This window comes from Procambarus clarkii, chromosome 58 (assembly GCF_040958095.1).
Source record: "Procambarus clarkii isolate CNS0578487 chromosome 58, FALCON_Pclarkii_2.0, whole genome shotgun sequence".
Lineage (NCBI taxonomy): Eukaryota > Metazoa > Arthropoda > Malacostraca > Decapoda > Cambaridae > Procambarus > Procambarus clarkii.
In genome coordinates this window covers 1,475,930-1,503,504 of record NC_091207.1, presented here as the reverse complement: position 1 = coordinate 1,503,504, position 27,575 = coordinate 1,475,930, and the positions used below count along the sequence as shown (strand labels likewise).

Genomic DNA, 27,575 nt, shown 5'->3' with positions numbered 1-27,575 from the left:
CACACTTGCCCCAGTACTGTACACTTGTCCCAGTACTACACTCTTGTCCCAGTACTATACTCTTGTCCCAGTACTGCACTCTTGTCCCAGTACTGCACTCTTTCCCCAGTACTACACTCTTGTCCCAGTACTGCACCCTTGTCCCAGTACTGCACTCTTGTCCCAGTACTGCACTCTTGTCCCAGTACTGTATTCTGGTCCCAGTACTGCACTCGTGTCCCAGTACTGCACTCTTGTCCCAGTACTACACTCTTGTCCCAGTACTATACTCTTGTCCCAGTACTGCACTCTTGTCCCAGTACTGCACACTTGCCCCAGTACTGTACACTTGTCCCAGTACTGTACTCTTGTCCCAGTACTACACTCTTGCCCCAGTACTGCACTCTTGTCCCAGTACTACCCTTATGTCCCAGTACTGCACCCTTTTCCCAGTACTACACTTGTCCCAGTACTACACTCTTGTCCCAGTACTGCACTCTTGTCCCAGTACTACCCTTATGTCCCAGTACTGCACCCTTTTCCCAGTACTACACTTGTCCCAGTACTACACTCTTGTCCCAGTACTGCACTCTTGTCCCAGTACTACACTCTTGCCCCAGTACTACACTTTTGTCCCAGTACTACACTCTTGCCCCAGTACTACACTCTTGTCTCAGTACTGCACCCTTGTCCCAGTACTACACTCTTGTCCCAGTACTACACTCTTGCCCCAGTACTGTACTCTTGCCCCAGTACTGTACTCTTGTCCCAGTACTACACTCTTGTCCCAGTACTGTACTCTTGTCCCAGTACTACACTCTTGTCCCAGTACTACACTCTTGTCCCAGTACTGTACTCTTGTCCCAGTACTGCACTCATGTCCCAGTACTGCACTCTTGTCCCAGTACTACACTCCTGTCCCAGTACTGCACCCTTGTCCCAGTACTGCACTCTTGTCCCAGTACTGCACTCTTGTCCCAGTACTGCACTCTTGTCCCAGTACTGTACTCTTGTCCCAGTACTGTACTCTTGTCCCAGTACTGCACTCTTGTCCCAGTACTGTACTCTTGTCCCAGTACTGCACTCTTGTCCCAGTACTGCTTTCTTGTCCCAGTACTACACTCTTGTCCCAGTACTGCACCCTTGTCCCAGAACTGCACTCTTGTCCCAGTACTGCACTCTTGTCCCAGTACTGTACTCTTGTCCCAGTACTGCACTCGTGTCCCAGTACTGCACTCTTGTCCCAGTACTACACTCTTGTCCCAGTACTGTACTCTTGTCCCAGTACTGCACTCTTGTCCCAGTACTGCACTCTTGTCCCAGTACTGTACTCTTGTCCCAGTACTGCACCCTTGTCCCAGTACTGCACTCTTGTCCCAGTACTGCACTCTTGTCCCAGTACTGTACTCTTGTCCCAGTACTGCACTCTTGTCCCAGTACTGCACCCTTGTCCCAGTACTGTACTCTTGTCCCAGTACTGCACTCCTGTCCCAGTACTGTACTCTTGTCCCAGTACTACACTCTTGTCCCAGTACTGCACTCCCCCAGTACTACACTCTTGTCCCAGTACTGTACTCTTGCCCCAGTACTGCACTCTTGCCCCAGTACTACACTCTTGCCCCAGTACTACACTCTTGTCCCAGTACTGCACTCTTGTCCCAGTACTGCACTCTTGTCCCAGTACTACACTCTTGTCCCAGTACTACACTCTTGTCCCAGTACTACACTCTTGTCCCAGTACTACACTCTTGCCCCAGTACTGCACTCCCCAAGTACTACACTCTTGTCCCATTACTACACTCTTGCCCCAGTACTGCACTCCCCCAGTACTACACTCTTGTCCCAGTACTACACTCTTGCCCCAGTACTACACTCTTGCCCCAGTACTACACTCCTGCCCCAGTACTACACTCTTGCCCCTGTACTACACTCTTGTCCCAGTACTGTACTTTTGTCCCAGTACTGCACTCCTGTCCCAGTACTACACTCTTGCCCCAGTACTACACTCTTGCCCCAGTACTACACTCTTGCCCCAGTACTGTACTCTTGCCCCAGTACTGTACTCTTGTCCCAGTACTACACTCTTGTCCCAGTACTGTACTCTTGTCCCAGTACTACACTCTTGTCCCAGTACTACACTCTTGTCCCAGTACTGTACTCTTGTCCCAGTACTGCACTCATGTCCCAGTACTGCACTCTTGTCCCAGTACTACACTCCTGTCCCAGTACTGCACCCTTGTCCCAGTACTGCACTCTTGTCCCAGTACTGCACTCTTGTCCCAGTACTGCACTCTTGTCCCAGTACTGTACTCTTGTCCCTGTACTGTACTCTTGTCCCAGTACTGCACTCTTGTCCCAGTACTGTACTCTTGTCCCAGTACTGCACTCTTGTCCCAGTACTGCTTTCTTGTCCCAGTACTACACTCTTGTCCCAGTACTGCACCCTTGTCCCAGTACTGCACTCTTGTCCCAGTACTGCACTCTTGTCCCAGTACTGTATTCTGGTCCCAGTACTGCACTCGTGTCCCAGTACTGCACTCTTGTCCCAGTACTACACTCTTGTCCCAGTACTATACTCTTGTCCCAGTACTGCACTCTTGTCCCAGTACTGCACTCTTTCCCCAGTACTACACTCTTGTCCCAGTACTACACTCTTGCCCCAGTACTACACTCTTGTCCCAGTACTGCACCCTTGTCCCAGTACTACACTCTTGTCCCAGTACTACACTCTTGCCCCAGTACTGTACTCTTGCCCCAGTACTGTACTCTTGTCCCAGTACTACACTCTTGTCCCAGTACTGTACTCTTGTCCCAGTACTGCACTCTTGTCCCAGTACTGTACTCTTGCCCCAGTACTGTACTCTTGTCCCAGTACTACACTCTTGTCCCAGTACTGCACTCTTGCCCCAGTACTGCACTCTTGTCCCAGTACTGCACCCTTGTCCCAGTACAGCACTCTTGTCCCAGTATTGCACCCTTGCCCCAGTACTACACTCTTGTCCCAGTACAACCCTTATGTCCCAGTACTGCACCCTTTTCCCAGTACTACACTCTTGTCCCAGTACTACACTCTTGTCCCAGTACTGCACTCTTGTCCCAGTACTACACTCTTGCCCCAGTACTACACTCTTTTCCCAGTACTACACTCTTGCCCCAGTACTACACTCTTGTCTCAGTACTGCACCCTTGTCCCAGTACTACACTCTTGTCCCAGTACTACACTCTTGCCCCAGTACTGTACTCTTGCCCCAGTACTGTACTCTTGTCCCAGTACTACACTCTTGTCCCAGTACTGTACTCTTGTCCCAGTACTGTATTCTTGCCCCAGTACTGCACTCTTGCCCCAGTACTACACTCTTGTCCCAGTACTGCACACTTGTCCCAGTACTGCACTCTTGTCCCAGTACTGCACACTTGTCCCAGTACTGCACTCTTGTCCCAGTAATACACTCTTGTCCCAGTACTACACTCTTGTCCCAGTACTGCACTCTTGTCCCAGTAATACACTCTTGTCCTAGTACTACATTCTTGTCCCAGTATTACACTCTTGTCCCAGTACTGCACTCTTGTCCCAGTACTGTACTCTTGTCCCAGTACTGTACTCTTGCCCCAGTACTGTACTCTTGTCCCAGTACTGCACACTTGTCCCAGTACTGCACTTGTCCCAGTACTACACTCTTGTCCCAGTACTACACTCCTGCCCCAGTACTGTACACTTGTCCCAGTACTGTACTCTTGTCCCAGTACTACACTCTTGCCCCAGTACTGCACACTTGCCCCAGTACTGTACACTTGTCCCAGTACTGTACTCTTGTCCCAGTACTACACTCTTGCCCCAGTACTGCACTCTTGTCCCAGTACTACCCTTATGTCCCAGTACTGCACCCTTTTACCAGTACTACACTTGTCCCAGTACTACACTCTTGTCCCAGTACTGCACTCTTGTCCCAGTACTACCCTTATGTCCCAGTACTGCACCCTTTACCCAGTACTACACTTGTCCCAGTACTACACTCTTGTCCCAGTACTGCACTCTTGTCCCAGTACTACACTCTTGCCCCAGTACTACACTTTTGTCCCAGTACTACACTCTTGCCCCAGTACTACACTCTTGTCTCAGTACTGCACCCTTGTCCCAGTACTACACTCTTGTCCTAGTACTACACTCTTGCCCCAGTACTGTACTCTTGCCCCAGTACTGTACTCTTGTCCCAGTACTACACTCTTGTCCCAGTACTGTACTCTTGTCCCAGTACTACACTCTTGTCCCAGTACTACACTCTTGTCCCAGTACTGTACTCTTGTCCCAGTACTGCACTCATGTCCCAGTACTGCACTCTTGTCCCAGTACTACACTCCTGTCCCAGTACTGCACCCTTGTCCCAGTACTGCACTCTTGTCCCAGTACTGCACTCTTGTCCCAGTACTGCACTCTTGTCCCAGTACTGTACTCTTGTCCCAGTACTGTACTCTTGTCCCAGTACTGCACTCTTGTCCCAGTACTGTACTCTTGTCCCAGTACTGCACTCTGGTCCCAGTACTGCTTTCTTGTCCCAGTACTACACTCTTGTCCCAGTACTGCACCCTTGTCCCAGTACTGCACTCTTGTCCCAGTACTGCACTCTTGTCCCAGTACTGTACTCTTGTCCCAGTACTGCACTCGTGTCCCAGTACTGCACTCTTGTCCCAGTACTACACTCTTGTCCCAGTACTGTACTCTTGTCCCAGTACTGCACTCTTGTCCCAGTACTGCACTCTTGTCCCAGTACTGTACTCTTGTCCCAGTACTGCACCCTTGTCCCAGTACTGCACTCTTGTCCCAGTACTGCACTCTTGTCCCAGTACTGTACTCTTGTCCCAGTACTGCACTCTTGTCCCAGTACTGCACCCTTGTCCCAGTACTGTACTCTTGTCCCAGTACTGCACTCCTGTCCCAGTACTGTACTCTTGTCCCAGTACTACACTCTTGTCCCAGTACTGCACTCCCCCAGTACTACACTCTTGTCCCAGTACTGTACTCTTGCCCCAGTACTGCACTCTTGCCCCAGTACTACACTCTTGCCCCAGTACTACACTCTTGTCCCAGTACTGCACTCTTGTCCCAGTACTGCACTCTTGTCCCAGTACTACACTCTTGTCCCAGTACTACACTCTTGTCCCAGTACTACACTCTTGTCCCAGTACTACACTCTTGCCCCAGTACTGCACTCCCCCAGTACTACACTCTTGTCCCATTACTACACTCTTGCCCCAGTACTGCACTCCCCCAGTACTACACTCTTGTCCCAGTACTACACTCTTGCCCCAGTACTACACTCTTGCCCCAGTACTACACTCCTGCCCCAGTACTACACTCTTGCCCCTGTACTACACTCTTGTCCCAGTACTGTACTTTTGTCCCAGTACTGCACTCATGTCCCAGTACTACACTCTTGCCCCAGTACTACACTCTTGCCCCAGTACTACACTCTTGCCCCAGTACTGTACTCTTGCCCCAGTACTGTACTCTTGTCCCAGTACTACACTCTTGTCCCAGTACTGTACTCTTGTCCCAGTACTACACTCTTGTCCCAGTACTACACTCTTGTCCCAGTACTGTACTCTTGTCCCAGTACTGCACTCATGTCCCAGTACTGCACTCTTGTCCCAGTACTACACTCCTGTCCCAGTACTGCACCCTTGTCCCAGTACTGCACTCTTGTCCCAGTACTACACTCTTGCCCCAGTACTGTACTCTTGCCCCAGTACTGTACTCTTGTCCCAGTACTACACTCTTGTCCCAGTACTGTACTCTTGTCCCAGTACTGTACTCTTGCCCCAGTACTGCACTCTTGCCCCAGTACTACACTCTTGTCCCAGTACTGCACACTTGTCCCAGTACTGCACTCTTGTCCCAGTACTGCACACTTGTCCCAGTACTGCACTCTTGTCCCAGTAATACACTCTTGTCCCAGTACTACACTCTTGTCCCAGTACTGCACTCTTGTCCCAGTAATACACTCTTGTCCTAGTACTACATTCTTGTCCCAGTATTACACTCTTGTCCCAGTACTGCACTCTTGTCCCAGTAATACACTCCTGTCCCAGTACTACACTCTTGTCCCAGTACTGTACTCTTGTCCCAGTAATACACTCTTGTCCCAGTACTGCACTCTTGCCCCAGTACTACACTCTTGTCCCAGTACTGCACTCTTGTCCCAGTACTGTACTCTTGTCCCAGTACTGTACTCTTGCCCCAGTACTGTACTCTTGTCCCAGTACTGCACACTTGTCCCAGTACTGCACTTGTCCCAGTACTACACTCTTGTCACAGTACTACACTCCTGCCCCAGTACTGTACACTTGTCCCAGTACTGTACTCTTGTCCCAGTACTACACTCTTTCCCCAGTACTGCACACTTGCCCCAGTACTGTACACTTGTCCCAGTACTACACTCTTGTCCCAGTACTATACTCTTGTCCCAGTACTGCACTCTTGTCCCAGTACTGCACTCTTTCCCCAGTACTACACTCTTGTCCCAGTACTGCACCCTTGTCCCAGTACTGCACTCTTGTCCCAGTACTGCACTCTTGTCCCAGTACTGTATTCTGGTCCCAGTACTGCACTCGTGTCCCAGTACTGCACTCTTGTCCCAGTACTGCACTCTTGTCCCAGTACTATACTCTTGTCCCAGTACTGCACTCTTGTCCCAGTACTGCACACTTGCCCCAGTACTGTACACTTGTCCCAGTACTGTACTCTTGTCCCAGTACTACACTCTTGCCCCAGTACTGCACTCTTGTCCCAGTACTACCCTTATGTCCCAGTACTGCACCCTTTTCCCAGTACTACACTTGTCCCAGTACTACACTCTTGTCCCAGTACTGCACTCTTGTCCCAGTACTACCCTTATGTCCCAGTACTGCACCCTTTTCCCAGTACTACACTTGTCCCAGTACTACACTCTTGTCCCAGTACTGCACTCTTGTCCCAGTACTACACTCTTGCCCCAGTACTACACTTTTGTCCCAGTACTACACTCTTGCCCCAGTACTACACTCTTGTCTCAGTACTGCACCCTTGTCCCAGTACTACACTCTTGTCCCAGTACTACACTCTTGCCCCAGTACTGTACTCTTGCCCCAGTACTGTACTCTTGTCCCAGTACTACACTCTTGTCCCAGTACTGTACTCTTGTCCCAGTACTACACTCTTGTCCCAGTACTACACTCTTGTCCCAGTACTGTACTCTTGTCCCAGTACTGCACTCATGTCCCAGTACTGCACTCTTGTCCCAGTACTACACTCCTGTCCCAGTACTGCACCCTTGTCCCAGTACTGCACTCTTGTCCCAGTACTGCACTCTTGTCCCAGTACTGCACTCTTGTCCCAGTACTGTACTCTTGTCCCAGTACTGTACTCTTGTCCCAGTACTGCACTCTTGTCCCAGTACTGTACTCTTGTCCCAGTACTGCACTCTTGTCCCAGTACTGCTTTCTTGTCCCAGTACTACACTCTTGTCCCAGTACTGCACCCTTGTCCCAGTACTGCACTCTTGTCCCAGTACTGCACTCTTGTCCCAGTACTGTACTCTTGTCCCAGTACTGCACTCGTGTCCCAGTACTGCACTCTTGTCCCAGTACTACACTCTTGTCCCAGTACTGTACTCTTGTCCCAGTACTGCACTCTTGTCCCAGTACTGCACTCTTGTCCCAGTACTGTACTCTTGTCCCAGTACTGCACCCTTGTCCCAGTACTGCACTCTTGTCCCAGTACTGCACTCTTGTCCCAGTACTGTACTCTTGTCCCAGTACTGCACTCTTGTCCCAGTACTGCACCCTTGTCCCAGTACTGTACTCTTGTCCCAGTACTGCACTCCTGTCCCAGTACTGTACTCTTGTCCCAGTACTACACTCTTGTCCCAGTACTGCACTCCCCCAGTACTACACTCTTGTCCCAGTACTGTACTCTTGCCCCAGTACTGCACTCTTGCCCCAGTACTACACTCTTGCCCCAGTACTACACTCTTGTCCCAGTACTGCACTCTTGTCCCAGTACTGCACTCTTGTCCCAGTACTACACTCTTGTCCCAGTACTACACTCTTGTCCCAGTACTACACTCTTGTCCCAGTACTACACTCTTGCCCCAGTACTGCACTCCCCAAGTACTACACTCTTGTCCCATTACTACACTCTTGCCCCAGTACTGCACTCCCCCAGTACTACACTCTTGTCCCAGTACTACACTCTTGCCCCAGTACTACACTCTTGCCCCAGTACTACACTCCTGCCCCAGTACTACACTCTTGCCCCTGTACTACACTCTTGTCCCAGTACTGTACTTTTGTCCCAGTACTGCACTCCTGTCCCAGTACTACACTCTTGCCCCAGTACTACACTCTTGCCCCAGTACTACACTCTTGCCCCAGTACTGTACTCTTGCCCCAGTACTGTACTCTTGTCCCAGTACTACACTCTTGTCCCAGTACTGTACTCTTGTCCCAGTACTACACTCTTGTCCCAGTACTACACTCTTGTCCCAGTACTGTACTCTTGTCCCAGTACTGCACTCATGTCCCAGTACTGCACTCTTGTCCCAGTACTACACTCCTGTCCCAGTACTGCACCCTTGTCCCAGTACTGCACTCTTGTCCCAGTACTGCACTCTTGTCCCAGTACTGCACTCTTGTCCCAGTACTGTACTCTTGTCCCAGTACTGTACTCTTGTCCCAGTACTGCACTCTTGTCCCAGTACTGTACTCTTGTCCCAGTACTGCACTCTTGTCCCAGTACTGCTTTCTTGTCCCAGTACTACACTCTTGTCCCAGTACTGCACCCTTGTCCCAGTACTGCACTCTTGTCCCAGTACTGCACTCTTGTCCCAGTACTGTATTCTGGTCCCAGTACTGCACTCGTGTCCCAGTACTGCACTCTTGTCCCAGTACTACACTCTTGTCCCAGTACTATACTCTTGTCCCAGTACTGCACTCTTGTCCCAGTACTGCACTCTTTCCCCAGTACTACACTCTTGTCCCAGTACTACACTCTTGCCCCAGTACTACACTCTTGTCCCAGTACTGCACCCTTGTCCCAGTACTACACTCTTGTCCCAGTACTACACTCTTGCCCCAGTACTGTACTCTTGCCCCAGTACTGTACTCTTGTCCCAGTACTACACTCTTGTCCCAGTACTGTACTCTTGTCCCAGTACTGCACTCTTGTCCCAGTACTGTACTCTTGCCCCAGTACTGTACTCTTGTCCCAGTACTACACTCTTGTCCCAGTACTGCACTCTTGCCCCAGCACTGCACTCTTGTCCCAGTACTGCACCCTTGTCCCAGTACAGCACTCTTGTCCCAGTATTGCACCCTTGCCCCAGTACTGCACTCTTGTCCCAGTACAACCCTTATGTCCCAGTACTGCACCCTTTTCCCAGTACTACACTCTTGTCCCAGTACTACACTCTTGTCCCAGTACTGCACTCTTGTCCCAGTACTACACTCTTGCCCCAGTACTACACTCTTTTCCCAGTACTACACTCTTGCCCCAGTTCTACACTCTTGTCTCAGTACTGCACCCTTGTCCCAGTACTACACTCTTGTCCCAGTACTACACTCTTGCCCCAGTACTGTACTCTTGCCCCAGTACTGTACTCTTGTCCCAGTACTACACTCTTGTCCCAGTACTGTACTCTTGTCCCAGTACTGTACTCTTGCCCCAGTACTGCACTCTTGCCCCAGTACTACACTCTTGTCCCAGTACTGCACACTTGTCCCAGTACTGCACTCTTGTCCCAGTACTGCACACTTGTCCCAGTACTGCACTCTTGTCCCAGTAATACACTCTTGTCCCAGTACTACACTCTTGTCCCAGTACTGCACTCTTGTCCCAGTAATACACTCTTGTCCTAGTACTACATTCTTGTCCCAGTATTACACTCTTGTCCCAGTACTGCACTCTTGTCCCAGTAATACACTCCTGTCCCAGTACTACACCCTTGTCCCAGTACTGTACTCTTGTCCCAGTAATACACTCTTGTCCCAGTACTGCACTCTTGTCCCAGTACTGCACTCTTGCCCCAGTACTACACTCTTGTCCCAGTACTGCACTCTTATCCCAGTACTGTACTCTTGTCCCAGTACTGTACTCTTGCCCCAGTACTGTACTCTTGTCCCAGTACTGCACACTTGTCCCAGTACTGCACTTGTCCCCGTACTACACTCTTGTCCCAGTACTACACTCCTGCCCCAGTACTGTACACTTGTCCCAGTACTGTACTCTTGTCCCAGTACTACACTCTTGCCCCAGTACTGCACACTTGCCCCAGTACTGTACACTTGTCCCAGTACTGTACTCTTGTCCCAGTACTACACTCTTGCCCCAGTACTGCACTCTTGTCCCAGTACTACCCTTATGTCCCAGTACTGCACCCTTTTCCCAGTACTACACTTGTCCCAGTACTACACTCTTGTCCCAGTACTGCACTCTTGTCCCAGTACTACCCTTATGTCCCAGTACTGCACCCTTTTCCCAGTACTACACTTGTCCCAGTACTACACTCTTGTCCCAGTACTGCACTCTTGTCCCAGTACTACACTCTTGCCCCAGTACTACACTTTTGTCCCAGTACTACACTCTTGCCCCAGTACTACACTCTTGTCTCAGTACTGCACCCTTGTCCCAGTACTACACTCTTGTCCCAGTACAACACTCTTGCCCCAGTACTGTACTCTTGCCCCAGTACTGTACTCTTGTCCCAGTACTACACTCTTGTCCCAGTACTGTACTCTTGTCCCAGTACTACACTCTTGTCCCAGTACTACACTCTTGTCCCAGTACTGTACTCTTGTCCCAGTACTGCACTCATGTCCCAGTACTGCACTCTTGTCCCAGTACTACACTCTTGTCCCAGTACTGCACCCTTGTCCCAGTACTGCACTCTTGTCCCAGTACTGCACTCTTGTCCCAGTACTGCACTCTTGTCCCAGTACTGTACTCTTGTCCCAGTACTGTACTCTTGTCCCAGTACTGCACTCTTGTCCCAGTACTGTACTCTTGTCCCAGTACTGCACTCTTGTCCCAGTACTGCTTTCTTGTCCCAGTACTACACTCTTGTCCCAGTACTGCACCCTTGTCCCAGTACTGCACTCTTGTCCCAGTACTGCACTCGTGTCCCAGTACTGCACTCGTGTCCCAGTACTGCACTCTTGTCCCAGTACTACACTCTTGTCCCAGTACTGTACTCTTGTCCCAGTACTGCACTCTTGTCCCAGTACTGCACTCTTGTCCCAGTACTGCACTTTTGTCCCAGTACTGCACCCTTGTCCCAGTACTGCACTCTTGTCCCAGTACTGCACTCTTGTCCCAGTACTGTACTCTTGTCCCAGTACTGCACTCGTGTCCCAGTACTGCACTCTTGTCCCAGTACTACACTCTTGTCCCAGTACTGTACTCTTGTCCCAGTACTGCACTCTTGTCCCAGTACTGCACTCTTGTCCCAGTACTGCACTTTTGTCCCAGTACTGCACCCTTGTCCCAGTACTGCACTCTTGTCCCAGTACTGCACTCTTGTCCCAGTACTGTACTCTTGTCCCAGTGCTGTACTCTTGTCCCAGTACTGCACCCTTGTCCCAGTACTGTACTCTTGTCCCAGTACTGCACTCTTGTCCCAGTACTGCACTCTTGTCCCAGTACTGTACTCTTGCCCCAGTACTGTACTCTTGTCCCAGTACTACACTCTTGTCCCAGTACTACACTCTTGCCCCAGTACTGCACTCTTGTCCCAGTACTGCACCCTTGTCCCAGTACTGCACTCTTGTCCCAGTACTGCACCCTTGCCCCAGTACTGCACTCTTGTCCCAGTACTACACTCTTGTCCCAGTACTACACTCTTGCCCCAGTACTGCACTCTTGTCCCAGTACTGCACTCTTGTCCCAGTACTGCACTCTTGTCCCAGTACTACACTCTTGCCCCAGTACTACACTCTTGTCCCAGTACTGCACCCTTTTCCCAGTACTACACTCTTGTCCCAGTACTACACTCTTGTCCCAGTACTGCACTCTTGTCCCAGTACTACACTCTTTCCCCAGTACTACACTCTTGTCCCAGTACTACACTCTTGCCCCAGTACTACACTCTTGTCCCAGTACTGCACCCTTGTCCCAGTACTACACTCTTGTCCCAGTACTACACTCTTGCCCCAGTACTGTACTCTTGCCCCAGTACTGTACTCTTGTCCCAGTACTACACTCTTGTCCCAGTACTGTACTCTTGTCCCAGTACTGCACTCTTGTCCCAGTACTGTACTCTTGCCCCAGTACTGTACTCTTGTCCCAGTACTACACTTTTGTCCCAGTACTGCACTCTTGCCCCAGTACTGCACTCTTGTCCCAGTACTGCACCCTTGTCCCAGTACTGCACTCTTGTCCCAGTATTGCACCCTTGCCCCAGTACTGCATTATTGTCCCAGTACAACCCTTATGTCCCAGTACTGCACCCTTTTCCCAGTACTACACTCTTGTCCCAGTACTACACTCTTGTCCCAGTACTGCACTCTTGTCCCAGTACTACACTCTTGCCCCAGTACTACACTCTTTTCCCAGTACTACACTTTTGCCCCAGTACTACACTCTTGTCTCAGTACTGCACCCTTGTCCCAGTACTACACTCTTGTCCCAGTACTACACTCTTGCCCCAGTACTGTACTCTTGCCCCAGTACTGTACTCTTGTCCCAGTACTACACTCTTGTCCCAGTACTGTACTCTTGTCCCAGTACTGTACTCTTGCCCCAGTACTGCACTCTTGCCCCAGTACTACACTCTTGTCCCAGTACTGCACACTTGTCCCAGTACTGGACTCTTGTCCCAGTACTGCACACTTGTCCCAGTACTGCACTCTTGTCCCAGTAATACACTCTTGTCCCAGTACTACACTCTTGTCCCAGTACTGCACTCTTGTCCCAGTAATACACTCTTGTCCTAGTACTACATTCTTGTCCCAGTATTACACTCTTGTCCCAGTACTGCACCCTTGTCCCAGTAATACACTCCTGTCCCAGTACTACACTCTTGTCCCAGTACTGTACTCTTGTCCCAGTAATACACTCTTGTCCCAGTACTGCACTCTTGCCCCAGTACTACACTCTTGTCTCAGTACTGCACTCTTGTCCCAGTACTGTACTCTTGTCCCAGTACTGTACTCTTGCCCCAGTACTGTACTCTTGTCCCAGTACTGCACACTTGTCCCAGTACTGCCCTTGTCCCAGTACTACACTCTTGTCCCAGTACTACACTCCTGCCCCAGTACTGTACACTTGTCCCAGTACTGTACTCTTGTCCCAGTACTACACTCTTGCCCCAGTACTGCACACTTGCCCCAGTACTGTACACTTGTCCCAGTACTGTACTCTTGTCCCAGTACTACACTCTTGCCCCAGTACTGCACTCTTGTCCCAGTACTACCCTTATGTCCCAGTACTGCACCCTTTTCCCAGTACTACACTTGTCCCAGTACTACACTCTTGTCCCAGTACTGCACTCTTGTCCCAGTACTACCCTTATGTCCCAGTACTGCACCCTTTTCCCAGTACTACACTTGTCCCAGTACTACACTCTTGTCCCAGTACTGCACTCTTGTCCCAGTACTACACTCTTGCCCCAGTACTACACTTTTGTCCCAGTACTACACTCTTGCCCCAGTACTACACTCTTGTCTCAGTACTGCACCCTTGTCCCAGTACTACACTCTTGTCCCAGTACTACACTCTTGCCCCAGTACTGTACTCTTGCCCCAGTACTGTACTCTTGTCCCAGTACTACACTCTTGTCCCAGTACTGTACTCTTGTCCCAGTACTACACTCTTGTCCCAGTACTACACTCTTGTCCCAGTACTGTACTCTTGTCCCAGTACTGCACTCATGTCCCAGTACTGCACTCTTGTCCCAGTACTACACTCCTGTCCCAGTACTGCACCCTTGTCCCAGTACTGCACTCTTGTCCCAGTACTGCACTCTTGTCCCAGTACTGCACTCTTGTCCCAGTACTGTACTCTTGTCCCAGTACTGTACTCTTGTCCCAGTACTGCACTCTTGTCCCAGTACTGTACTCTTGTCCCAGTACTGCACTCTTGTCCCAGTACTGCTTTCTTGTCCCAGTACTACACTCTTGTCCCAGTACTGCACCCTTGTCCCAGTACTGCACTCTTGTCCCAGTACTGCACTCTTGTCCCAGTACTGTACTCTTGTCCCAGTACTGCACTCGTGTCCCAGTACTGCACTCTTGTCCCAGTACTACACTCTTGTCCCAGTACTGTACTCTTGTCCCAGTACTGCACTCTTGTCCCAGTACTGCACTCTTGTCCCAGTACTGTACTCTTGTCCCATTACTGCACCCTTGTCCCAGTACTGCACTCTTGTCCCAGTACTGCACTCTTGTCCCAGTACTGTACTCTTGTCCCAGTATTGCACTCTTGTCCCAGTACTGCACCCTTGTCCCAGTACTGTACTCTTGTCCCAGTACTGCACTCCTGTCCCAGTACTGTACTCTTGTCCCAGTACTACACTCTTGTCCCAGTACTGCACTCCCCCAGTACTACACTCTTGTCCCAGTACTGTACTCTTGCCCCAGTACTGCACTCTTGCCCCAGTACTACACTCTTGCCCCAGTACTACACTCTTGTCCCAGTACTGCACTCTTGTCCCAGTACTGCACTCTTGTCCCAGTACTACACTCTTGTCCCAGTACTACACTCTTGTCCCAGTACTACACTCTTGTCCCAGTACTACACTCTTGCCCCAGTACTGCACTCTTGTCCCAGTACTGCACTCTTGTCCCAGTACTGTACTCTTGTCCCAGTATTGCACTCTTGTCCCAGTACTGCACCCTTGTCCCAGTACTGTACTCTTGTCCCAGTACTGCACTCCTGTCCCAGTACTGTACTCTTGTCCCAGTACTACACTCTTGTCCCAGTACTGCACTCCCCCAGTACTACACTCTTGTCCCAGTACTGTACTCTTGCCCCAGTACTGCACTCTTGCCCCAGTACTACACTCTTGCCCCAGTACTACACTCTTGTCCCAGTACTGCACTCTTGTCCCAGTACTGCACTCTTGTCCCAGTACTACACTCTTGTCCCAGTACTACACTCTTGTCCCAGTACTACACTCTTGTCCCAGTACTACACTCTTGCCCCAGTACTGCACTCCCCCAGTACTACACTCTTGTCCCATTACTACACTCTTGCCCCAGTACTGCACTCCCCCAGTACTACACTCTTGTCCCAGTACTACACTCTTGCCCCAGTACTACACTCTTGCCCCAGTACTACACTCCTGCCCCAGTACTACACTCTTGCCCCTGTACTACACTCTTGTCCCAGTACTGTACTTTTGTCCCAGTACTGCACTCCTGTCCCAGTACTACACTCTTGCCCCAGTACTACACTCTTGCCCCAGTACTACACTCTTGCCCCAGTACTGTACTCTTGCCCCAGTACTGTACTCTTGTCCCAGTACTACACTCTTGTCCCAGTACTGTACTCTTGTCCCAGTACTACACTCTTGTCCCAGTACTACACTCTTGTCCCAGTACTGTACTCTTGTCCCAGTACTGCACTCATGTCCCAGTACTGCACTCTTGTCCCAGTACTACACTCCTGTCCCAGTACTGCACCCTTGTCCCAGTACTGCACTCTTGTCCCAGTACTGCACTCTTGTCCCAGTACTGCACTCTTGTCCCAGTACTGTACTCTTGTCCCAGTACTGTACTCTTGTCCCAGTACTGCACTCTTGTCCCAGTACTGTACTCTTGTCCCAGTACTGCACTCTTGTCCCAGTACTGCTTTCTTGTCCCAGTACTACACTCTTGTCCCAGTACTGCACCCTTGTCCCAGTACTGCACTCTTGTCCCAGTACTGCACTCTTGTCCCAGTACTGTACTCTTGTCCCAGTACTGCACTCGTGTCCCAGTACTGCACTCTTCTCCCAGTACTACACTCTTGTCCCAGTACTGTACTCTTGTCCCAGTACTGCACTCTTGTCCCAGTACTGCACTCTTGTCCCAGTACTGTACTCTTGTCCCAGTACTGCACCCTTGTCCCAGTACTGCACTCTTGTCCCAGTACTGCACTCTTGTCCCAGTACTGTACTCTTGTCCCAGTACTGCACTCTTGTCCCAGTACTGCACCCTTGTCCCAGTACTGTACTCTTGTCCCAGTACTGCACTCCTGTCCCAGTACTGTACTCTTGTTCCAGTACTACACTCTTGTCCCAGTACTGCACTCCCCCAGTAATACACTCTTGTCCCAGTACTGTACTCTTGCCCCAGTACTGCACTCTTGCCCCAGTACTACACTCTTGCCCCAGTACTACACTCTTGTCCCAGTACTGCACTCTTGTCCCAGTACTGCACTCTTGTCCCAGTACTACACTCTTGTCCCAGTACTACACTCTTGTCCCAGTACTACACTCTTGTCCCAGTACTACACTCTTGCCCCAGTACTGCACTCCCCCAGTACTACACTCTTGTCCCATTACTACACTCTTGCCCCAGTACTGCACTCCCCCAGTACTACACTCTTGTCCCAGTACTACACTCTTGCCCCAGTACTACACTCTTGCCCCAGTACTACACTCCTGCCCCAGTACTACACTCTTGCCCCTGTACTACACTCTTGTCCCAGTACTGTACTTTTGTCCCAGTACTGCACTCCTGTCCCAGTACTACACTCTTGCCCCAGTACTACACTCTTGCCCCAGTACTACACTCCTGTCCCAGTACTGCACACTTGCCCCAGTACTGCACTCTGTCCAGTACTGCACACTTGCCCCCGTAATGCACTCTTGCATACACTCAGTCCTCGAGCTGAGGGGTATGAGCTACGAGGAAAGTCTACTGGAACTAAACCTCACGACACTGGAAGACAGAAGAGTAAGGGAAGACATGATCACCACCTATACAAATTTACAGAGGAATTTAGAGGGCAGATACAAACAAACTATTTAACACGGGTGGTACACGAACAAAGGGACTCATCTGGAAACTGAGTATCCAAATGAGCCAGAGAGACATTTGAAAGAACTTTGTCAGTGTCAGAGTAGTTAACAACTGGAATGGTTTATGCTGTGATGTAGTGGAGGCTGACTCCAAACACAGTTTCAAATGTAGATATAACAGAACCCAATATGCTGAGGAACCTGTACACCGGTGTATTAACAGTTAGGAGCCAGGACCCAAAGGCCGAAGCTCAACTCTCGCAGGTACAACTAGGTGAATACACTGCTTATAAGACTAATATAAACCATTCTTCAGGTGTTGGAATAGTCTTTTGAGTGTTTTTCTTGGCTGTTAATTTCCCCGCGTCACATATATACTGCTCTGCTGGTAAACCTATTACCAGTGTTAAAGTTATAAATTAACGTATTACCCTTGATAAACACTCAAACTAAGGCGCTCTAAATGGTTAACAAGGTATAATAATCCTTCCTCCAGTACTCAATCAGTACATAATACAAGCGTTTTATTTTTCAGTCTGATCTCTACAACTACAACCCTCAGCCTGTGGACATGACCAACCTGACACTGTCAAGGGAGATGCAGAACATGGCTGAGCGTCTGGCCGAGAACGCTCACGATATTTGGGCCAAACGCAAGAAGGAGGAGCTGGACGCTTGTGGTCAGTAATGGATCAGTTTTGTGTTGTTAGGTGTCTGCGCTGGCAACATTCTTCATGGGGTGTCTGCGCTGGCAACATTCTTCATGGGGTGTCTGCGCTGGCAACATTCTTCATGGGGTGTCTGCGCTGGCAACATTCTCCATGGGTTGACTTGTTGGTGACCTACTCTAGTACCCTCCGGGTGTTTCAACACACCAGAATGTTAGGGATGGTCACAGTCAACCGTTGGCAATATTTGTATTAGCCTTCGCTCTAGTGGCTTCTCGAATCATTGTGTAAAGCATCTAAGTTCCAGCAGTCCTAACTAAGTTCAGGTGAAAGGCAAGATATTTTTGTTTCAAGAAGTATTTACTAATTATGTTTCCCATAATTAGTGAATACTTCTTCATACTGCTTTTTTCGTGTGAAAATGATGGACAATATATTATTATATAATACAATTCTAATTTCTGTTGAATATCGGTTATGAAGGAACCTTGAATGTTCGTATTTCACCATTGACCCATATGAGCAGCGGTAGGACAGGCGTGGGCAGATGGAAGACAAGTGTGGTATGCTAAGTGATGCTCAAGATGACAGTGATGGCGAGGCGGATAATGTCACTACAGCGTCTTGACATTATTACCTTGCGTGAGATTGAATGAGAAATCTGTACGTCCTGAAAGAAAGTGACTGGGAATGGTGACTGCAATCATGGTCGTTTGAGATGTTGAGACCTAAGAAAATATATGTTCTCTCGGGTGTTTTTGACGATCAATGAGATTCTTGTTGCTTTTAGACGCAGATATTAATTTACAGTAAATACACAAAATCTGGCAAAGTATGGAATAAAAATACACACAATAGCTGATGACAGACCTTATTTTGCTAGCATGACGGAGATTTATTGAGCAAAACAGCCAGAGGGCCCACAAATAATACACAATTCTGCCTCTGCTGTACACACAACGCTTATTTCAGATGTGTCAGCATCTAGCAGATATGTCATACACGGCATCACAGACCCCCACATTCTGCACTTGAATGAAAATAGACGTTGCCATGGTCAGTCACATGGCGGGAGGACACTACACGTCAAGAAATTCCCAACGTTTGTCACAGGCAGTTCTCTACGAACTTCTGAATGTTTCAGCAATTAATTTATATATTTCTTATGGTTACAACTATTAGAGCAAGTGAAAGAACCGCTTATTTAAAGAATTTATGGAGGAAACCAGTATAAGAACTATTAAAGAAGAGAGCGCCGACCAAGAAAGTAGAGTGGAATATACGGGACCTCGGGTGACATGTGAGATATCTGTCAGATATCTTAATTTAATTAAATAAGATTTGTGTGTACAACAGAGGCAGAATTGTGTCATTTTAGAGGCCTGGGTAAATACCAGTATGGAAACAAATATTTTGATTTATGGAATAGATTACCGGGTGACATAATAGATGTGGGATCCCTTGATTGTTTCAAGCGCAGGTTAGACATATGTATGAGTATTTTTTGTAACAAAATAATTATTATAACATTTGATTGATCTGTGAATTAGTCGCACATTCTCTCCTTTCCAGTACAAACCACATAATCTACTAGGCGCTACCTGTTCTCCCTACCACACACTGACCACCTGTTCTCTCTACCACACTCTGACCACTTGTTCTCTCTACCACACACTGACCACCTGTTCTCTACCACACACTGACCACCTGTTCTCTCCACCATACACTGACCACTTGTTCTCTCCACCACACACTGACCACCTGTTCTCTCTACCACACACTGACCACCTGTTCTCTACCACACACTGACCACTTGTTCTCTCCACCACACACTGACCACTTGTTCTCTCCACCACACACTGACCACCTGTTCTCTGCACCACACACTGACCACCTGTTCTCTCCACCACACACTGACCACTTGTTCTCTCCACCACACACTGACCACCTGTTCTCTCTACCACACACTGACCACCTGTTCTCTCCACCACACACTGACCACCTGTTCTCTCTACCACACTCTGACCACTTGTTCTCTCTACCACACACTGACCACTTGTTCTCTCCACCACACACTGACCACCTGTTCTCTCTACCACACACTGACCACCTGTTCTCTACCACACACTGACCACTTGTTCTCTCCACCACACACTGACCACCTGTTCTCTACCACACACTGACCACTTGTTCTCTCCACCACACACTGACCACCTGTTCTCTACCACACACTGACCACCTGTTCTCTACCACACACTGACCACTTGTTCTCTCCACCACACACTGACCACTTGTTCTCTCCACCACACACTGACCACCTGTTCTCTGCACCACACACTGACCACCTGTTCTCTCTACCACACTCTGACCACTTGTTCTCTCTACCACACACTGACCACTTGTTCTCTGCACCACACACTGACCACTTGTTCTCTCCACCACACACTGACCACCTGTTCTCTCCACCACACACTGACCACCTGTTCTCTCTACCACACTCTGACCACTTGTTCTCTCTACCACACACTGACCACTTGTTCTCTCTACCACACACTGACCACTTGTTCTCTCTACCACACACTGACCACCTGTTCTCTCCACCACACACTGACCACTTGTTCTCTCTACCACACACTGACCACCTGTTCTCTGCACCACACACTGACCACTTGTTCTCTCCACCACACACTGACCACCTGTTCTCTCTACCACATTCTGACCACTTGTTCTCTCTACCACACACTGACCACTTGTTCTCTCCACCACACACCGACCACCTGTTCTCTCTACCTCACACTGACCACCTGTTCTCTCTACCTCACACTGACCACCTGTTCTCTGCACCACACACTGACCACCTGTTCTCTCTACCTCACACTGACCACCTGTTCTCTGCACCACACACTGACCACCTGTTCTCTCTACCACACACTGACCACCTGTTCTCTCTACCACACTCTGACCACTTGTTCTCTCTACTACACACTGACCACTTGTTCTCTCCACCACACACCGACCACCTGTTCTCTCTACCTCACACTGACCACCTGTTCTCTCTACCTCACACTGACCACCTGTTCTCTGCACCACACACTGACCACCTGTTCTCTCTACCTCACACTGACCACCTGTTCTCTGCACCACACACTGACCACCTGTTCTCTCTACCTCACACTGACCACCTGTTCTCTGCACCACACACTGACCACCTGTTCTCTCTACCTCACACTGACCACCTGTTCTCTGCACCACACACTGACCACCTGTTCTCTCTACCTCACACTGACCACCTGTTCTCTGCACCACACACTGACCACCTGTTCTCTCTACCTCACACTGACCACCTGTTCTCTGCACCACACACTGACCACCTGTTCTCTACCTCACACTGACCACCTGTTCTCTGCACCACACACTGACCACCTGTTCTCTCTACCTCACACTGACCACCTGTTCTCTGCACCACACACTGACCACCTGTTCTCTCTACCTCACACTGACCACCTGTTCTCTGCACCACACACTGACCACCTGTTCTCTACCTCACACTGACCACCTGTTCTCTGCACCACACACTGACCACCTGTTCTCTCTACCTCACACTGACCACCTGTTCTCTGCACCACACACTGACCACCTGTTCTCTCTACCTCACACTGACCACCTGTTCTCTGCACCACACACAGACCACTTGCACTCTCCACCACCCAGCACCTGTTCTACTCCACCACAGAAGACTCACTCTTACCACCACACACCCCAGCTTGTTGACTACAGAACATTGACCAGGTGTTCCCTCCTCCTCCCGCAGGTGGGGGCATCCACCCTCAGATGGTGCCCTACGACATGCTGACGGAGAAGGAGAAGCGCAAGGATCGATTCCGCTCCGTGGAGCTCCTCAAGTACCTGCAGTTCATGGGATACCGTCTTACAAGGTGGGCACCCCAGTCCCACTCCCAGGCACCCCTCACCCCAGTCCCACTCCCAGGCACCCCTCACCTCAGTCCCACTCCCAGGCACCCCTCACCCCAGTCCCACTCCCAGGCACCCCAGTCCCACTCCCAGGCACCCCTCACCCCAGTCCCACTCCCAGGCACCCCTCACCCCAGTCCCACTCCCAGGCACCCCTCACCCCAGTCCCACTCCCAGGCACCCCTCACCCCAGTCCCACTCCCAGGCACCCCTCACCCCAGTCCCACTCCCAGGCACCCCAGTCCCACTCCCAGGCAACCCAGTCCCACTCCCAGGCACCCCAGTCCCACTCCCAGGCACCCCAGTCCCACTCCCAGGCACCCCAGTCCCACTCCCAGGCACCCCAGTCCCACTCCCAGGCACCCCTCACCCCAGTCCCACTCCCAGGCACCCCAGTCCCACTCCCAGGCACCCCTCACCCCAGTCCCACTCCCAGGCACTCCTCACCCCAGTCCCACTCCCAGGCACCCCTCACCCCAGTCCCACTCCCAGGCACCCCTCACCCCAGTCCCACTCCCAGGCACCCCAGTCCCACTCCCAGGCACCCCAGTCCCACTCCCAGGCACCGCTCACCCCAGTCCCACTCCCAGGCACCCCTCACCCCAGTCCCACTCCCAGGCACCCCTCACCCCAGTCCCACTCCCAGGCACCCCTCACCCCAGTCCCACTCCCAGGCACCCCTCACCCCAGTCCCGCTCCCAGGCACCCCTCACCCCAGTCCCACTCCCAGGCACCCCAGTCCCACTCCCAGGCACCCCTCACCCCAGTCCCACTCCCAGGCACCCCTCACTCCAGTCCTACTCCCAGGCACCCCTCACCCCAGTCCCACTCCCAGGCACCCCAGTCCCACTCCCAGGCACCCCTCACCCCAGTCCCACTCCCAGGCACCCCTCACCCCAGTCCCACTCCCAGGCACCCCTCACCCCAGTTCCACTCCCAGGCACCCCAGTCCCACTCCCAGGCACCCCAGTTCCACTCCCAGACACCCCAGTCCGACTCCCAGGCACCCCTCACCCCAGTCCCACTCCCAGGCACCCCTCACCCCAGTCCCACTCCCAGGCACCCCTCACCCCAGTCCCACTCCCAGGCACCCCTCACCCCAGTCCCACTCCCAGGCACCCCTCACCCCAGTCCCACTCCCAGGCACCCCAGTCCCACTCCCAGGCACCCCTCACCCCAGTCCCATTCCCAGGCACCCCTCACCCCAGTCTCACTCCCAGGCTCCCCTCACCCCAGTCCCAGTCCTAGGCACCCCTCACCCCAGTCCCACTCCTAGGCACCCCTCACCCCAGTCCCACTCCCAGGCACTCCTCTCCCCAGTCCCATTCCCACGCACCCCTCACCCCGGTCCCACTCCCAGGCACCCCTCACCCCAGTCTCACTCCCAGGCACCCCTCACCCCAGTCCTACTCCCAGGCACCCCTCACCCCAGTCCCACTCCCAGGCACTCCTCACCCCAGTCCCACTCCCAGGCACTCCTCTCCCCAGTCCCATTCCCACGCACCCCTCACCCCAGTCCCACTCCCAGGCACTCCTCACCCCAGTCCCACTCCCAGGCACTCCTCTCCCCAGTCCCATTCCCACGCACCCCTCACCCCGGTCCCACTCCCAGGCACCCCTCACCCCAGTCTCACTCCCAGGCACCCCTCACCCCAGTCTCACTCCCAGGCACCCCTCACCCTAGTCCTACTCCCAGGCACCCCTCACCCCAGTCCCACTCCCAGGCACTCCTCACCCCAGTCCCACTCCCACGCACCCCTCACCCCAGTCCCAGGCACCCCTCACCCCAGTCCCACTCCCAGGCACCCCTCACCCCAGACCTACTCCCAGCTGGGCACCCCTCACCCCAGTCCCACTCCCAGGCACCCCTCACCCCAGTCCCACTCCCAGGCACCCCTCACCCCAGTCCCACTCCCAGGCACCCCAGTCCCACTCCCAGGCACCCCAGTCCCACTCCCAGGCACCCCTCACCCCAGTCCCACTCCCAGGCACCCCTCACCCCAGTCCCACTCCCAGGCACCCCTCACCCCAGTCCCACTCCCAGGCACCCCTCACCCCAGTCCCACTCCCAGGCACCCCTCACCCCAGTCCCACTCCCAGGCACCCCAGTCCCACTCCCAGGCACCCCTCACCCCAGTCCCACTCCCAGGCACCCCTCACCCCAGTCCCACTCCCAGGCACCCCTCACCCCAGTCCCACTCCCAGGCACCCCTCACCCTGAGTCCTTTCTAAGTGTGAAAAGAAATTTCATTTCCTAGAAATTCATTATTTCTAAGTGTGAAAAGTTCACACTAAGAAATAAGGGGAAATAACTATTTTCTATCTTAATGTTCGGTCTTTCAGAGAATCTCTCAGCATCTCTGAAATGCTGATCTGTTATTGTACAAATAAAATCAACATTCGAGGCTGTTATAAGCAGTTGTTGTACAGAAAATAATTCTGTATTCATTATAATGCATATGTATAATTAATATGAAAATATAATATGTAATGAATCATCATTCAAATAAGTAAATAGGATTGACAGACAACAGGAGATGTAAGAAGACATATACACGGACGTATACCCTGCTTCTCCCGCTATGTAAACTGAGAGCTTACTTTTGTCCTGGACTATGTTCAGGACTAAAATATTCTTACTGATTGATTGGTCAGTAACCACTTGTGGTTATCTTAATAACCCTTCAGTCCGTCTGAAGGGTTATTACCCTTCAGGGTCCGTCTGAACCCTTCTTGGAACTCTATCACCACCTCTTCCCTTCTTAATTTGGCTTTCTCAAGTGTCGCAGCAGGACTGGTGTCTTGATGAACTTGGGGGTTTATATTCGTACTGCTTTTGCTGAGAAAACCTCCGTTGTTGCTGTCTTTTTTACCTGGAAAAGGTGTACGACATTTCCTGGAGATACCATATTTTGTCCCAATTCCGTTCTTTTGGCCTTCGTGGTAATCTCCCTCTCTTCCTCCAAGGTTTTCTCTCTAGTTGATCCTTTAGAGTGAGGCTTAGTACCACTCTCTCTGCCTCTTTTCGGTAATATGAAGGTGTACACCAAGGTAGTGTGCTGAGCACTACTCTTTTTCCTTGTTGTCCTCAATTGTCTTCTTTCCTCCCTTCGCTCTGGCATTTTCTCAGCTCTCTATGTCGACGATCTTACCCTTTGCTGTACGAGGTGATGATTCACCCTTTCTTCAACAGTGGCTTCGCCTTACGATTGACGCCGTGTCACCAATCATGACTTTAAGTTCTCTTCAACTAAAACTTTTGCTATGACTTTTATTCAGAGGCAGGTAGTTCTTCGTCCCCCTTTGTTACTTTATGGTAATCACCTTGTGTACAAAGGTTCTGCTAAGCTTTTGGGGTTAATCTTTGACACGCGTTTGTGTTGGTTGCCCCATATCTCTTACCTCCGAGTTGAATGCTCTAAGGCCCTTAATTTATTTAAGGTCTTGTCCCATACTTTCTCTCTTAACATTACACTCTCGTGTTGTCAAAACTCGATTATGGATGCTCTGCTTACTCGTCTGCCTCTCCCTCTACTCTTCGCCGTCTTTATGCTCTGCACCATATTGGGTTTCGCCTCAGCTCTGGTGCCTTTCGTTCTACTCCTACCCTCAGCCTGTATGTTGACACCGACGTCCTGTCTCTACGGGATCGCTATGATTGCTACTGTCTTCGCTACTTCACGTGGTGCCTACAACACCCTCACTCGCTTATGTCGTACCTTTACCCCTCCTGTAGTCCCTCTTCCCTCTCACCACCTATCTCTTTCTGTACGATTGTCTCGCTTGCAAGGTTCTCTCGGTTCATATTACCAATGTGTCTCCTCGTGTCGTTCCATCCTTGCCCCCATGAAGGGTCCCCCTTCCTACGTTTAGTAAAACCTTGACCCACATGACTAAAGGTATATACCCTCCTTCGGTTCTGAATGGCCTTTTCCATGCTCACTTTTCTTCACACTCCCGCTCCATTTCCATCTTCATCAATGGGGTCTAAGTCTGCCGATGGTGCAGGCTTCAATGTTGTATTTCCTGACTACACTTATATGTGTCGCCTGCCTCCGGTGACTAGCATCTTGACGGTAGAACTTTATGCAATTTTGCATCCTCTTTGTCAACTGCTTTCTCGCTGTCAATCTTCCTTTGTGGATGTGGTTGATTCTCGTAGTGCCCTCATGGCTCTGGAGTTCTTTAATCCAGTCCATCTTGTGGTAGTCAAAATTCAACATTGGCTGTTTCTTATCTCCAGCAAATTTAAGACTGGAGTTTTGATGGGTTCCCAGCCATACTGGTGTGTCCTTAAATGAGCATGTGAACGCTGCCGCTAAGAAGGCTATCTGCACTTGTGCCATCTCCCCTAAAGGTGTTCCTTATTCCGACTTTTACCCGGTTAATCATTCCTCAATCCTTGCCCGTTAGCATAATCACTGGTCTTCTGCTACTGGTAACAAGCTGTGTGCTCTTTAGGGGTAGGGTGTCGCTATGGCCTTCTTCCTACCACTGTAACCGGCGGTGGGAAACTGCTCTGGCGAGGTTACTATTGGCCATACAAGTTTAAATCAAGGATACTTAATGGAGCACCGCCCTGCTCCTTATTGTCCAAACTGAATTGTTCCTCTTATGGTCGTGTATATCCTTGTTGAAAGTCCTGACTTCCAGGACATGTGTGTGTCTTGCTTCCCAACTGTCCCTCGCAGTCACTTGTCCTTCGATAGAATCCTTGGTAAATCAGATACCTTTGATATCGTTCACCTTATGCACTTTTGTTCTTGTATTGGCATTCTTAGTGATATTTAGTGCTTTTGAATAACCCACAAATATGATGGCTACATAGTCTCCTTGGCTTGGCTCCTTGTGTTGGAAATTACTTATTACTTAACAACCCTCCAGAGGTTGACAGGCATCAAACCCAACGCCAAACCATTGAGGTGTAATGTTGAAAGACAACAATACAGAAGACTGTATTTTGACGATACAAGCATTGTTTATGTATAATGTTGAGCGGTAGTTCACACGCGGGAACACTCTATACCACAATAGTAGTTAGCTATGCCTGTGTGTAACAACTCTGCCTGTGATGGTTAGGGCTGTTGGTGATGGCGACGACGGCGGAGCGTCCACCGGGGCCGTCGACCGCAGGTTCGCCTACAGTCTGCTGGAGAAGCTGCTCCAGTACCTCGACTGTGCTGCCATCAACATGAAGTTGTTGAGACCCTCTTCCAACCTTAGCAGACGCAACTCCTTCAAGACCTCCACAAAGGACGTTAAGTTCTTCTCCAAAGTTGTCCTCCCTCTCATGGAGAAATACTTCAGGTGAGTCAAAGAACACTGTAAGAGGAAAATAATGATGTTGTGGTTATGTTGGCTGCTGCTAGTATATCGCTAAACATTTATGTGTTCTAAATTACTGTTCCTAAGAACAGTAATATAGAACATTCCTGTATTTATTTGCTTTCAGTCCTGAACACCTCACCTTATTGTTTTTCACCTTTTATTTTTCTCCCTACCTAAATATTACAACCTCTGACTTGTAATATCTATCCTTCTCAAGATGTAGTGACTAATTTGAAAGTAATTAATTACCCGTCTCAGTTTCCTTCATGGTCAGACATTGTCATTTATGTCTGTTGTATATATGTTGTACCTAATAGCCAGAATGCACTTCTCGGCCTAGTATACAAGGCCAGATTTGCCTAATAAGCCAAGTTTTCCTGAATTTATATATTAAAAAAAAATTATTATGAAATGATAAAGCTATCCATTTCATTATGTGTGGATGAATTTTTTTTAATTTGAGTTAAAACTAACGTAGGTATATGACCAAACCTAACCAACCCTACCTAACTTAATCAATCTTAACCTAACTTTAACTAACATAACTAAGTCTATACTTTATGTTCCTAATATAATGATATAAGAATATTTCAAATAAACCAACTGAAAACAATATTTTGAAAATAAAGAAAATCACTCGGCCTATTAGACAAAT

At 50.4% G+C, this 27,575-nt stretch overlaps 1 protein-coding gene across 1 annotated transcript in view; it reads left to right on the top strand.

Moving 5' to 3' along the window:
• Positions 1-27,575, top strand: part of LOC123751887 (ryanodine receptor-like) — a 359,023-nt gene that overhangs the window by 283,852 nt on the left and 47,596 nt on the right. The window contains 3 exon segments of the mRNA XM_069306475.1: positions 17,488-17,632; positions 21,432-21,555; positions 26,672-26,899. Of these exon segments, the coding sequence (XP_069162576.1) occupies positions 17,488-17,632; positions 21,432-21,555; positions 26,672-26,899 (497 nt within the window).